Below are 14,374 nucleotides of genomic sequence, written 5' to 3'. Positions count from 1 at the left end.
TCCCTCCCCTTGTACCGCCACTCTCTCCGCTCCCGACACTGGCCTCAATCAGCTCCCTCCCCTTGTACCGCCGCTCTCTCCGCTCCCGACACTGGCCTCAATCAGCTCCCTCCCCTTGTACCGCCGCTCTCTCCACTCCTGACACTGGCCTCAATCAGCTCCCTCCCCTTGTACCGCCGCTCTCTCCGCTCCCGACACGGGCCTCAATCAGCTCCCTCCCCTTGTACCGCCACTCTCTCCGCTACCGACACGGGCCTCAATCAGCTCCCTCCCCTTGTACCGCCACTCTCTCCGCTCCCGACATGGGCCTCAATCAGCTCCCTCCCCTTGTACCGCCGCTCTCTCCGCTCCCGACACTGGCCTCAATCAGCTCCCTCCCCTTGTACCGCCGCTCTCTCCGCTCCCGACACTGGCCTCAATCAGCTCCCTCCCCTTGTACCGCCGCTCTCTCCGCTCCTGACACTGGCCTCAATCAGCTCCCTCCCCTTGTACTGCCGCTCCCGACACTGGCCTCAATCAGCTCCCTCCCCTTGGACCGCCGCTCTCTCCGCTCCCGACACTGGCCTCAATCAGCTCCCTCCCCTTGTACCGCCGCTCTCTCCACTCCTGACACTGGCCTCAATCAGCTCCCTCCCCTTGTACCGCCGCTCTCTCCGCTCCCGACACTGGCCTCAATCAGCTCCCTCCCCTTGTACCGCCGCTCTCTCCACTCCTGACACTGGCCTCAATCAGCTCCCTCCCCTTGTACCGCCGCTCTCTCCGCTCCCGACACGGGCCTCAATCAGCTCCCTCCCCTTGTACCGCCACTCTCTCCGCTACCGACACGGGCCTCAATCAGCTCCCTCCCCTTGTACCGCCACTCTCTCCGCTCCCGACATGGGCCTCAATCAGCTCCCTCCCCTTGTACCGCCGCTCTCTCCGCTCCCGACACTGGCCTCAATCAGCTCCCTCCCCTTGTACCGCCGCTCTCTCCGCTCCCGACACTGGCCTCAATCAGCTCCCTCCCCTTGGACCGCCGCTCTCTCCGCTCCCGACACTGGCCTCAATCAGCTCCCTCCCCTTGTACCGCCGCTCTCTCCGCTCCCGACACTGGCCTCAATCAGCTCCCTCCCCTTGTACCGCCACTCTCTCCGCTCCCGACACTGGCCTCAATCAGCTCCCTCCCCTTGTACCGCCGCTCTCTCCGCTCCCGACACTGGCCTCAATCAGCTCCCTCCCCTTGTACCGCCGCTCTCTCCGCTCCCGACACTGGCCTCAATCAGCTCCCTCCCCTTGTACCGCCGCTCTCTCCGCTCCCGACACTGGCCTCAATCAGCTCCCTCCCCTTGTACCGCCGCTCTCTCCGCTCCCGACACTGGCCTCAATCAGCTCCCTCCCCTTGTGCCGCCGCTCTCTCCGCTCCCGACACTGGCCTCAATCAGCTCCCTCCCCTTGTACCGCCGCTCTCTCCGCTCCCGACACGGGCCTCAATCAGCTCCCTCCCCTTGTACCGCCACTCTCTCCGCTCCCGACACTGGCCTCAATCAGCTCCCTCCCCTTGTACCGCCACTCTCTCCGCTCCCGACACTGGCCTCAATCAGCTCCCTCCCCTTGTACCGCCGCTCTCTCCGCTCCCGACACTGGCCTCAATCAGCTCCCTCCCCTTGTACCGCCGCTCTCTCCGCTCCCGACACTGGCCTCAATCAGCTCCCTCCCCTTGTACCGCCACTCTCTCCGCTCCCGACACTGGCCTCAATCAGCTCCCTCCCCTTGTACCGCCACTCTCTCCGCTCCCGACACTGGCCTCAATCAGCTCCCTCCCCTTGTACCGCCGCTCTCTCCGCTCCCGACACTGGCCTCAATCAGCTCCCTCCCCTTGTACCGCCGCTCTCTCCGCTCCCGACACTGGCCTCAATCAGCTCCCTCCCCTTGTACCGCCACTCTCTCCGCTCCTGACACTGGCCTCAATCAGTTCCCTCCCCTTGTGCCGACGTCACTTTTTGAAAATTCTGCCGGTGCTGAGTTGGTACCGCCGCCTCGCCGCTCCTCCCAGGGCCGCACTGCCGCCGCTGTGCCGGGAGCGTGCAGCCAGGAAATCCTGTCTTGAGCAAGATAGTGAGAACTCCTGGAAACCCAACGTCTGCTCTCTTGGTCTCCTCTACCCAGCTCCTGACCACTCAGCTACCTCTCCTCATGATGGCTGATAGCACCGGCTCCACGGGCACTGTACTACCCAAACCGTACAAAGCCCGCTCTCCACCCCTCTGTCCTCTCAGAGCTGCTCAAACAGATCACTGCCATCCAATCCAGCGCCCACCGCTCCCTGTTCAAATCCCTTCGATCTGCTCTCTGTGCTGCCCACGAGAGACCATCCAAGAACATCCTACGTAATTGAGCACAGTGGGCCTTCGTGTCCGCTCCGCAATCTTTAACATTTCTCCATGGGACCGCTCGGACATAGTATCACAGAAAGACAATTGGCAAAAGAACCAGAGGGGAGATGAGGAGAATTTTTTTTGCGCGGCGAGTTGTGAGCTGGAATGCGCTCCCAAAGAGTACGGTGGAAGCAGATTCAATAATAACTTTCAAAAGGGAATTGGAGAAATACTTGAAAAGGAAAAAACAGCAGCAGTAATGGGGAAAGGGCAGGGGAGTGGGACTAAATGGACAGCTCTTTCAAAGAGCCGGCACAGGCTTGCCCAGACTTTGCTTCCCATCTATTCCTGATCTACATATTGCCTCAGCAACATTACCAGCAAGCTGCCATTTACATGTGAACAATACCCAGCTTTGTCCCGCTGCCATCGCTCCCACCTGACTATTCCTGTGCTGTCTGACCACCTGCCCTGAATGAGTCACATCTTTTTCCACCTCAACAATGGCAGGACTGAAGTTATCTGGTCTGGCTCACACCAGAAACCTTGTACCTTAACCCTCAATCCCACCCCCCATCTCCAGCTTCTACCTGATATTGTGCAGCCTCAATACCCCACGCTGCCCTGAGCAGAGCTTCAAACTTCCAGTTCATCAATAAGACTTCCTAGTTCCATCTCTCTATCATCACCTGCCTCCATTCCGACCTCACCATCACTGGTGCTGAACTCAGACTGCTCCCGCCCCCCACCCAGCAGCTCAGTGTCTCCAATCTTCTCTTCACTGGTCTCTCTCTCTCGAGCTCCACCCTAGAAGAAACTCTCTCCTCTGGATTACTACGACCCACATCTTATCAAATACTAAGCACTGCTCACCAATCTCACCAACTTTCATAGTCTCCAGCACACGGAATTCCAAATCCTCATCATCCGCCTATCCCTCCAACACCCACCACTTTCCCGCTTCCTCCCCCACTTCAGTGCCCCGACGTCGTGTCCCAGCTGCCTGAAGTTTCCTCCCGAAACCCCTTGCTCACTATGCCTTTCCTCCGTCTCCTCAAAGCCTCTCTTCAGCCATGGCTTTGCCCATCTCCCCAAACACTTCTCCCAACTCTGGTTTGGTATGCTACATTGAGGGTGCTGCAGCAGTTGGTACCACTGACGTCAGAGGGTGTGACCCCACCAAGAACAAAACGCTAATCCATTGAATTAAAAAACCTGAAGATTTCATCTCAAGATTCTTCAGCTCACCCTCTTGACAAAACTGCAATAAATATTTCAAGAGTGAATGCGGTGGGTATCAGATAGAATGGAGAATACATGAGAAAGACAGGGGTGGAGAATGGAGTGACCACACAGGGTATATCCATTTACGACTGCTGATTGATGCTGCTCCCTCACACACTCCCGATTTCACAGACAATAACCACTTGAAATATTTCCCCACCTCAGTCCCTCCCAAACATGCAAGGCTGTTGGTGTTGAATGCAAGCCAGTGTGTAGTTATGTTCCTCACCTCTGTACACAGCACGTGGCACTGCGCAGTGCTTGCGAGACTTCAAATTGCTCGCTTATAAAGTATTGAACAGGAAACTAAGAGCTTGGATTATTTACCGACCTACAATGTGTTACACACTTGCCAATTTACTGAACTTTGTAATGTAAACTCACCTACCTCTGCCGAACAGAAGGCAAATATTTCCAGCTAAGACTGGCAGTGAAATAATAGCAAAGGTGCAAGACTGATCAAACATCCCAACTGTGCTGGGTCACTAATAGGTGATGTTTGCGTGTGTGATTCAGTGTTTGTGAAACCTAATTCATTGAATGTGTGATCAATGATTATTACACTGGTTAAATCTCCACCCCTACCCCACAGGTTCTCCTGAAGATACAGCCCCCTGCCAGGGTACAACTCGACAGGTGCCAAGCCTCCTCCTGCACCACTTCAACCCACGCAGCAAAAGAAGCAAGGGGCAACATGACCACATCTTGAATGTACTGCTAGCTCCACAAATATCGCCCCTCCTTACTGGATCCCTACCTAGACAAATTCTGGTCCGGTCCCTGCATTCATCCATTCTAGAAAGCAGCCTGGGAGAGTGCAAGGACCATCGTAGGTCTGCCAATCCCTGAGGACATGGCCCAGTGCCTGGGAGAAGGAGTGTCGCTCGCAACACTCCAAGTGGCACAGCTCTCGCTGCTATCATCTCCTCGCACACCTGTGGGATACTGAGACACCATCTGGAACTGAACAGATATCAATGAGTCTGGGGGCCGTTCCTGGACATTACACAGCGAAACTCCTCTATTCGCACCCCAAGAGGAAGAGAATGCAGACCAGCAGCAGTGACAGCCTCCCCCTCCCAGTGACCGCCTCCTCCGCCATTCCCCCGCCCAGTGACCGCCTCCTCCGCCATTCCCCCGCCCAGTGACCGCCTCCTCCGCCATTCCCCGCCCAGTGACAGCCGCCCCCGCCCAGTGACAGCCGCCCCCGCCTCCCCCCGCCCAGTGACTTACAAAGACAATGACCCAAACGGTCATGACTATCGGGAGGTAGGATAACCCACTCCCCCACAACTCTGACCAAAAGCTAATCGCTTCAACTCCCAAACTCACGCTGCTCCCAGCACAGGAACAACCCTAGTGTCATCTTACCCCTCCCCCAGCATGCTACAACCAAAATAGATCATAAACCTCCCCCCACCCCTCCAAATGAAACAAATCATTAAAAAAGTAAAGGAAATAAAATGAAATGACGTTTCGAACAGAGCACAATATCCAAAAGCGAGTTGAAGGTTGCACATCACAGGACGCTGAACCCCGCCCCCCAGTACCTGTAACGTGGGCAGCTGACGGGGAAACCTTGCATTTCTTGAAAAATTCGTCTGTTTCTGGATCGATGACCAGCAGCGAGGTCTCCGCACCGCCTGTCTTAATGGCCATCACCACATCCGAGTGCTGCTTCCCCTCGACACTCACGCCATTCACCTGCAACATACGCAGTCTGTCAAACCTTGGGTAAGAGCAACAGGGAGCCAGACCCGGGGGGAGGGGGTGGGTACAGATAGACAGACACACACACAGATAGACAGCGAGAGAGAAACAGACATGTAGGAACAAGAGGAGAAACTACCGATAATTACAGGGGTACAGTACTGGTGGGTACAGGTCTGTCACTGTATAACACTGGGGTACAGTACTGGTGGGTACAGGTCTGTCACTGTATAACACTGGGGTACAGTACTGGTGGGTACAGGTCTGTCACTGTATAACACTGGGGTACAGTACTGGTGGGTACAGGTCTGTCGCTGTATAACACTGGGGTACAGTACTGGTGGGCACAGGTCTGTCACTGTGTAACACTGGGGTACAGTACTGGTGGGTACAGGTCTGTCACTAACACTGGGGTACAGTACTGGTGGGTACAGGTCTGTCACTGTGTAACACTGGGGTACAGTACTGGTGGGCACAGGTCTGTCGCTGTATAACACTGGGGTACAGTACTGGTGGGTACAGGTCTGTGACTGTATAACACTGGGGTACAGTACTGGTGGGTACAGGTCTGTCGCTGTATAACACTGGGGTACAGTACTGGTGGGTACAGGTCTGTCACTGTATAACACTGGGGTACAGTACTGGTGGGTACAGGTCTGTCGCTGTATAACACTGGGGTACAGTACTGGTGGGTACAGGTCTGTTGCTGTATAACACGGGTACAGTACTGGTGGGTACAGGTCAGTCAGTGTATAACACTGGGGTACAGTACTGGTGGGTACAGGTCTGTCACTGGTGATGGGATCAATTGGAGATTAATTAAAAACATTCGACTAGGCGGATGTTGACACGCTTTAAAGCAGTGACAGTGTCCTAGTGCCTATCGAAAGCCCTCATCATGCCCCACCGCTCCAGTGTGGCCCCAGTGAGTTGCTGTCTGAATCTAGCTGTCACCGTACTGCAGTGAGTGCCAGTGTGTTTCTGGTCGAGTGTGTCACCCACAGAAAATACCGAGTGATGTAGCCAAGAGGAAGTGACAGTGTTCCAGGACAAGCAGCACATAAACACACTGCAGCATTACACTGCCACAGCTCACACCATCAGTAAACATCACTTCAGACACAGAGGCTCCATGAAACAAACAAAAACAGAAACAGCTGGAAACACTCAGCCGGTCAGGCAGCATCTGTGGAGAAAACGGGCAAGTCTGAGCTTCGAGAGTGCGGACTGGCAGATATTATCAGTGAACAGCACGAGGGGAAGGAGCGGGAAAACAGAGGTAGAGTGTTTCAGTGGAGAACAGGAGGTGGTTAAATGGTAGAAGTGACATAAAAGAGTGACAAGGAGGCACAATGAGAAATCAAAGACATACGAGACACTGAAGGGTAGAAATTGGTGCGTTTCCCAGCAGCCCACCCCCCGCAGCAATGCATTGCGGCTGTTTAATCTGGCAGCTGGCAAAAGACTCTCGGAGGCAGAATCAGGAGCAGATCCCCCAGAGTTCATATCATTGAAAGCATCCTGAAATGCAGGTATGCAAGTGCTGCTGTGTGAAAGGAAATATTCTCTCAGCCCTACTGATGTAAGTAAATGTTACATTTGCAGAGATACATTAACATTTTGACGCACGCTGCACAATTTGCTAACACGCTCTAAGGAAGGTCGTGGATTTGAGCTACACTCCAGGACTCAAGCACATAATTTAGACCGAGACTCCAGTGCAGTACCAAGGGAGTGCTCCTATCCTGTCCGAACCAGTGGGGAATCATCTGGTGTGTCAGCCTTCTGATGGGACATTAAACAGAAGCCACATCTGCCTTCTCAGGGTGTTTAAAGATCTCTCGGCACTACGTGAAGTGCCTGCTCCTGGTGTCCGGGTATCCTGGAGTCGGGACCAATCTTGGCGTCCTGGTCTCCTGGTGTTTGGGCCAATATTCTTTCCTCAGCCAAAGAAAGATTAACTGGTCAGTCAGTCATCTCCCCATTATTTGGGGATCTTGTGATGTGAAGAAAGACCGTCAAGTTTACCACATAATTCAGTTCAAGTAATTTGCTGGATTTGAATGGCTTTGAAGCATCCCAAGACAGGTGACAGGGTGATATATAAAAGCAAGCTTTTGTCTTTTCTAAGTGTAGTAGAGCATCCCCAAACATCTCACTGGAAGTGAAATTCGAGACTGAAAACTCCCCAATATTAATACAAAGATTTTATCTGTTTTGCATCATATCAATGACCAAATTCTGCAGCAACATGGACGACACGCCTATATTAAACACCGTCTGTCGACGCTGTCTATGTCTGACCAACTTTGTGCAATGAATTTGATTTTTTCTCATCTCCCTTTTGCCTCTGACACGTACTGACAAAATTTGCATTTTAATATTCAAAGAAAGGAAGAGATAAAAATCACAGAGCAGCGAGTTCAACATCGGCAGTGCAAATGTTGCTAGGATCCTTTATTAGGGACAGAGTAAGTGAGCACTGAGAAAAGTATAAGCTGATTAGGGAGCGTCAACATGGCTTTGTCAAAGGTAAGCCGTGTCTGACCAACCACAGGGAGTTCTCTGGCAGAATCCATTTTCAAAAGGCATTTCAGAAGGTTTTACACACAAGGCTACTGAGTAAAATAGAGGCAGCTGAAACTGGAAGGAATGAATCGCTTGGCATGGATGGGAAATGAGAGAGCTGGGATAAAAGGAGCCTCGTCAGGTCAGCAGGGAGTGATTAGTGCTCGACACCTCACCTGGTCCCTTCCATTTCTAATTTATACAGAGAGATTATGTCCAAAATTCCAGATAATGCTAATCTGTAAGGTACAACAAACTGTGCAGGAGAGCAGAAAACTGCAAAAAGGCATCGATTAATTGATTAGTCGGATGGATTGATGGCAGATGTAACTCAACATAAAAAGTGTGTGGTACAGTAGTACACTCCAGGCACGCGAATACGGAGGCCGGGACTGAGGGAAGAATACTGGCCCAGACACTGGGAGCAGTTCCTGTTAAATGGGGAAGCAATGGGAAGGAGAACAGGAAACCTTGTGCTATCCGGCACCCACGGGACCGAGCTGCTGCTGTTCCCTCAAAACTGCCGTACTCTCCAGAGTTAATGTTGAAAGATACGGAGATTCTTATCTCCGTATCTGACAACAAACACTGTTGCTTAGCAACAGCTTCTAAACACTCGGGTGTGGCTGCAAGCCTCTGTAGCTAAAGCTGTTGCTATAGCTACAGACCTTGCACAGCTTGAATGTTCAAATAAAGCAAAGAAAACAAACAAAAAGAATAAAAAACAGCGCCTGAACTTTGCCGGTGGCTCCATATTGCCGGATAGTTCACCTCCGGATAGCACAAAGTTTCCTGTATTGAGAACCTGGAATACACTGTGCCAGAAAACTATGGATGTCGAATAATTGAAGTGTATAAAAGGAAAATAGATTGATGGGAAGGATGGGCATCAAGGGATATGGAGTGGGATTAAAAGGGAGAGCCGCCACACAAAAATCACAGAGTGGGTCTGATGGGCCAAATGGCCGCCTCCTGTCCATATTTCCCATTCCATGTGTTTGACATTTGACCGACCACAAGAGAGAGAGAGGGACACACACAAACTGACCGAGAGACAGACCAACACTGCAATATCTCAGATTATGGGGTGGCTGTGTAATCAATGCACCTTTTAAATGGTTCGGGTTGAATGCTGAATGTTACAGGACACAATAGATTCAGACAAGCTGAGCTTTCTAATCAAGTGCGAGTGAGGTACCTCGATGATGCGGTCCTGAGGCAGCAGTCCTGAACGTTCTGCGGGTGAGTCGGGGTCCACAGCCCGGATGTACTGGCCGGTCTTTGCCTTCTCACTGTGGAGGTTGAAACCGTAACCATTGGAGCCTTTCTGCATATGAGAGAGCCGGGGGCGCAACTCCCTCGTGGTGTCAGACACTTCCTGAAATCACAACGCGAAACCTCATTACAGCCCGGGTACAGGGAATGGAGGCTATAGAACCCAGCAACAGACCAGGCAAAACAGGAGACACAAACCGTCAAAATATCAAGTGCTTTTATACAGCTGAACAGTGCATGAGGAAACACCATCCCGGTGAAACAGCGATTTACTTGTACTTCTTGCAATTTAATATAATGTATTCGCTGCTCACGATGCGGTCTCCTCGACATTGGGGAGACCAAACGCAGATTGGGTGACCGGCTTTGCGGAACACCTCCGTTCAGTCCGTAAGCGTGACCCCGAGCTTCCGCTCGCCTGTCACTTTAATTCTCCGCTCCACTCCCGCTCTGATCTCTCTGTCCTCGGCCTCTTACACTGTTCAATGAAGCTCAGTGTAAGCTCGAGGAACAGCACCTCATCTTTCGATTGGGCACTTTACAGCCTGCTGGGCTCAACATCGAGTTCAACAATTTCAGACCATAACCTCTGCCCCTATCTTTCCCTCTCACATGGCAGCTGTCGATCATTCTGCCATCGCCATTTACACTTCATATAGTCATCTTTTGTTTAACTTGTCCATTACCATCTCCTTTTGCTTTGCACCATCATCCCTGTTGTGTTAATCTCTCCTGCCTTCCACCCAATCACAGACCTTCCCTTTTGTTCTTTCCTCCCCTCCCCCTCCCCCTGCTTAAAAACTGTTCCATCTCCAACTTTTTCCAGTTCTGACGAAAGGTCATCGACCTTTCTCTCTCCACAGATGCTGCCTGACCTGCTGAGTGTTTCCAGCATGTTCTGTTTTCATTAGAGATCTCTGTTGGGTAAGGGATATGGAGCTAAGGTGCAAAACTGGAATTGAGGTACTGATCAGCCATGACCCAATAGAATGGCAGAGCAGGCCCGAGGGGCTGAATGGCCTCCTCCTGCTTCTATGTTGATAGGAGACCCTCAGTCTATGAGCTCCATGAAAACGTCTCACATTCGGTCAGACTCTATCAGGCAGGTTCAGTAGGAGGGAGCCCACATTGCTCACATCACCGACAGCTGCTCAAGGCCCACAAGGTGAACCGATTGCAAAGCAGAGACAGCTGTACAGTGACAATTTTCAAGATAGCAAAGCAAAGGCAAAGTCGGCATATGCTGGGATTGAGTGATGCCCGTCATCTCTGGCGCACACTCCTGACCTCTGACAATGCGGCACTCCCTCAGTACTGCCCCTCCGACAGTGCGGCTCTCCCTCAGTACTGTCCCTCCGACAGTGCAGCGCTCTCTCAGTACTGCCCCTCCGACAGTGCGGCACTCCCTCAGTACTGCCCCTCCGACAGTGCAGCGCTCCCTCAGTACTGCCCCTCCGACAGTGCGGCACTCCCTCAGTACTGCCCCTCCGACAGTGCGGCACTCCCTCAGTACTGCCCCTCCGACAGTGCGGCGCTCCCTCAGTACTGCCCCTCCGACAGTGCAGCACTCCCTCAGTACTGCCGCTCCGACAGTGCAGCACTCCCTCAGTACTGCCCCTCCGACAGTGCAGCGCTCCTTCAGTACTGCCCCTCCGACAGTACGGCGCTCCCTCAGTACTGCCCCTCCGACAGTGCGGCGCTCCCTCAGTACTGCCGCTCCGACAGTGCAGCGCTCCCTCAGTACTGCCGCTCCGACAGTACGGCACTCCCTCAGTACTGCCGCTCCGACAGTGCGGCACTCCCTCAGTACTGCCGCTCCGACAGTGCGGCACTCCCTCAGTACTGCCGCTCCGACAGTGCAGCGCTCCCTCAGTACTGCCCCTCCGACAGTGCAGCACTCCCTCAGTACTGCCCTTCCGACAGTGCAGCACTCCCTCAGTACTGCCCCTCCGACAGTGCAGCACTCCCTCAGCACTGCACTAGTGTCAGCCTGGATTATGCGCTCGAGTCTCTGGAGTGGGGCTTGAACCTACGACCTTCTGACTCAGACACCAGTGATCCACTGAGCTACAGCTGACACATTTTATATCGAATGATAGAAATTACAGCACAGTCTATGAGCTCCATGAAAACTGCACTAATCTCATTTTCCAGCTCTCTTCCCTTTTACTCATCTATCTGGTCAGCTGGCATTGTGCTCTGAGCACCCCAGGAGCAGGCGGCGGTCTGCAGCCTGTGGGGAACAATCTGCACATCAACTTCCAACATGCAACTCCCATCAATTTGCCTTGTTCCAGTTCAATACAGTGAGCCCCAACCGCTCCACGTTAGTGAGAATAGAGATTCGAGGACCTCTAGCACATTCCCCATCACCCCAGGCACCCTTAGGAATGGACGCCAGGTTCACCACGCAGCAACACAGAGCTAGAGTCAAGTACCTGCCCTGGGAGTGTTTGATGGGACAGTGTAGAGGGAGCTTTACTCTATCTAACCCGTGCTGTACCTGCCCTGGGAGTGTTTGATGGGACAGTGTAGAGGGAGCTTTACTCTGTATCTAACCCGTGCTGTACCTGCCCTGGGAGTGTTTGATGGGACAGTGTAGAGGGAGCTTTACTCTGTATCTAACCCGTGCTGTACCTGCCCTGGGAGTGTTTGATGGGACAGTGTAGAGGGAGCTTTACTCTGTATCTAACCCGTGCTGTACCTGCCCTGGGAGTGTTTGATGGGACAGTGTAGAGGGAGCTTTACTCTGTATCTAACCCGTGTTGTACCTGCCCTGGGAATGTTTGACGGGACAGTGTAGAGGGAGCTCTACTCTCAATCTTACCCGTGCTGTACCTGCTCAGAGAGGTTTGATGTTGATACTGGGTGCCCGAGATGGGAGCATTTCCCACAGGCTGGATTCTCTGTTAATGTAAGTTACAGCAGTAGACAGAAACCAGCCCATTGGGCTCTCATCCAACTAGAGAAAGCCCCAGGACAGAAGCTGTCAAAAATACCTCACCGTAGCTTAGGACACTTGCAGAAATGTACGAACACGGGGTGTCTCCCTCCTCCCACACCAAGTTCAATCAAGAACTGGACAGGATTGCCTAGAAGTAATTAGAAAGGAGAAGTGACGAGTGGACACTGGTGGGTCACTCGTACACCAGTGAGCTGACCAAGGTCTTTGACTGGTGTCACCGAGCAGCACAATAGTTCACACAACAAACGCTGCTCGACTCAGGACCCCCAGCTCGTTCTGGGTCTGTACACTGTCTTTAAACAGGTGCCACGGATTTATAAACCTGTGGGACATCTCGAGAAGTGAGAACGGTGGTTGATTCCTCACCACTTCCTCAACCTGAGCACACCCAGGATATTCTAAACACCCAGCCAAATATGTGTTGTACATCTGCATTCGGCCTTTATTGTACAAGAGTAGTACATTGTGATACAACTTTGTCGCATCAATGCAGTATGTAAACATTCGCAGGTTGATTTCTTCATACATTTCACTACACGTTGCATTTTAATAGATAGATCAAGGGGTAGGGTATGGAGGGTCCCCAAATGTTCTTGGTGCCCAAAACCGCAGGAATTCTTAATCCAGCTGTGGATTGATGAATATAAATGGACCATTAATAGTAAACCTGGTTAAGGCGTGTTAACTAGAGGCAGCACACAGCTCAAGCTACAGACCATCTGCTCCAGGGCATCATCTGCAAGATTCTACAATCAAGGGCAAACACGCACATTGATGTCAATACATTCCTGGAACAGTTCATTCCGTGTGCCCCAGCTCCCTATTCCTGTCCCAAAGGTGGTGACAGTACGTGGGGTACAGGTTCCACAGGCACCAGCTGCCTTCTACTACCTCACCCAAATGGTCACCCTTCACGTGAGCATGATGGCAGCTGGAGGGGGCCATCCACTATCCATCATCCTGTACCCTGCGGATGCCCATATATGTACACTCTCTCTTCACTTCCCCCGATCTGATGGACAGACAGTGGCCAATTTTCCCCCTCCCTAATTGTGCATCTGGAGGTGAACAATGGTCCTGGCATCTCTGCCCCAACACATGACCAATCAGAACTTTGACCTGTTGGGCCGTGTAGTTCAGGACCACAGTGAGCACTCGCAACGTGTGAGTGAGCCGCCAGGCTCAGGGGGCTAGAACTGATGGTCAGGGCCCTCAAAGACCCCACCTAGCGGAGTATGGAACTGATGGTCAAGGCCCTCAAAGACCCCACCCAGCGGAGTATAGAACTGATGGTCAAGGCCCTCAATGACCCCACCTAGTGGAGTATAGAACTGATGGTCAAGGCCCTCAATGACCCCACCTAGTGGAGTATAGAACTGATGGTCAAGGCCCTCAAAGACCCCACCCAGCAGAGGCTTCACTTTTATAAAACACCTTCAGCTGAGCAAGGGATAGAAGGCCGAAAGTACTTACATCATCAGCCTGCTGCCCAAACCGACAACTCTACAGAAATACATTGTACAGTTTGGTGAAAGAGCCAGAAAATCACCGACTTTCTCTGCTTTCAGCTGCCCTCTAACCAGAGTTGTGAAACTCTGCACCACGGGTGTTCAGGCCCAAGCTACAAGGCAGAGTGCCAGACTTGGACCTGAGGCCAGGACCCAGGCAGGAGGTGGAAGAGCAAAAGCAGCACTGCAAAAATGGAAAGACGATTTAAGATGCTTTGAAAATCAGTGCAGAATTCTTCAGTCAACTCTGTTTGGGACACGGGGCGGAGGCCGGGTGTTTCAGCCCTTTTCTTCTCCCTGGCAACTACCATCGCAGCCAGAGAGACATAGTCCGACAGGAATCATAGCCTGGGACTCCGCAGGGCAAGCCCCAAGTATTAGCTGAATAAGCAGACACTATTCCAGCTTCCACGTCGCTGGCTGGTGTTGAGGACCAGTTAGTAACTGCAGAAGAGTTAATGACGGGGAATGTTATATGTAACAAGCATCACTCGTAACATTCCCGATATAAACTGTTGTCGTAGCTAACTGGTCTTAAACGGTGTATCCGTGGATATGCATTGGCAGGAGGGACAGAGGAGGGACACACTTGCACCGTGTTCTTAATGGTGACAGACGGTCTCTGATGGTCTAGTGAGCAAGACGGAGTTAGAATCATAGAATCTTACAGCCCAGAAGGGGGCCATTCGGCCCATTGTGCCTGTGCCGGG

At 52.4% G+C, this 14,374-nt stretch overlaps 2 protein-coding genes across 2 annotated transcripts in view; one reads left to right on the top strand and one right to left on the bottom strand.

The window, feature by feature from the left end:
- The window catches only part of mrps7 (mitochondrial ribosomal protein S7), a 1,172,241-nt gene that overhangs the window by 539,166 nt on the left and 618,701 nt on the right, over nt 1–14,374 (top strand). The gene's annotated exons all lie outside the window — the stretch shown is intronic.
- Nucleotides 1–14,374, bottom strand: part of LOC147102563 (Na(+)/H(+) exchange regulatory cofactor NHE-RF1-like) — a 156,770-nt gene that overhangs the window by 37,600 nt on the left and 104,796 nt on the right. The window contains exons 2-3 of the mRNA XM_085963214.1: nt 9,115–9,294; nt 5,189–5,342 (exon numbers count right to left, since the gene is read on the bottom strand). Of these exons, the coding sequence (XP_085819340.1) occupies nt 5,189–5,342; nt 9,115–9,294 (334 nt within the window). The remainder of the gene's footprint in view (nt 1–5,188; nt 5,343–9,114; nt 9,295–14,374) is intronic.

Source organism: Somniosus microcephalus, chromosome 21, assembly GCF_052327205.1.
Source record: "Somniosus microcephalus isolate GS21.2 chromosome 21, FLI_Smic_1.0, whole genome shotgun sequence".
NCBI classification, from domain to species: Eukaryota; Metazoa; Chordata; class Chondrichthyes; order Squaliformes; family Somniosidae; genus Somniosus; species Somniosus microcephalus.
Note: the sequence above shows the minus strand (reverse complement) of the source record. Positions and strands in the feature narration are given on the sequence as shown.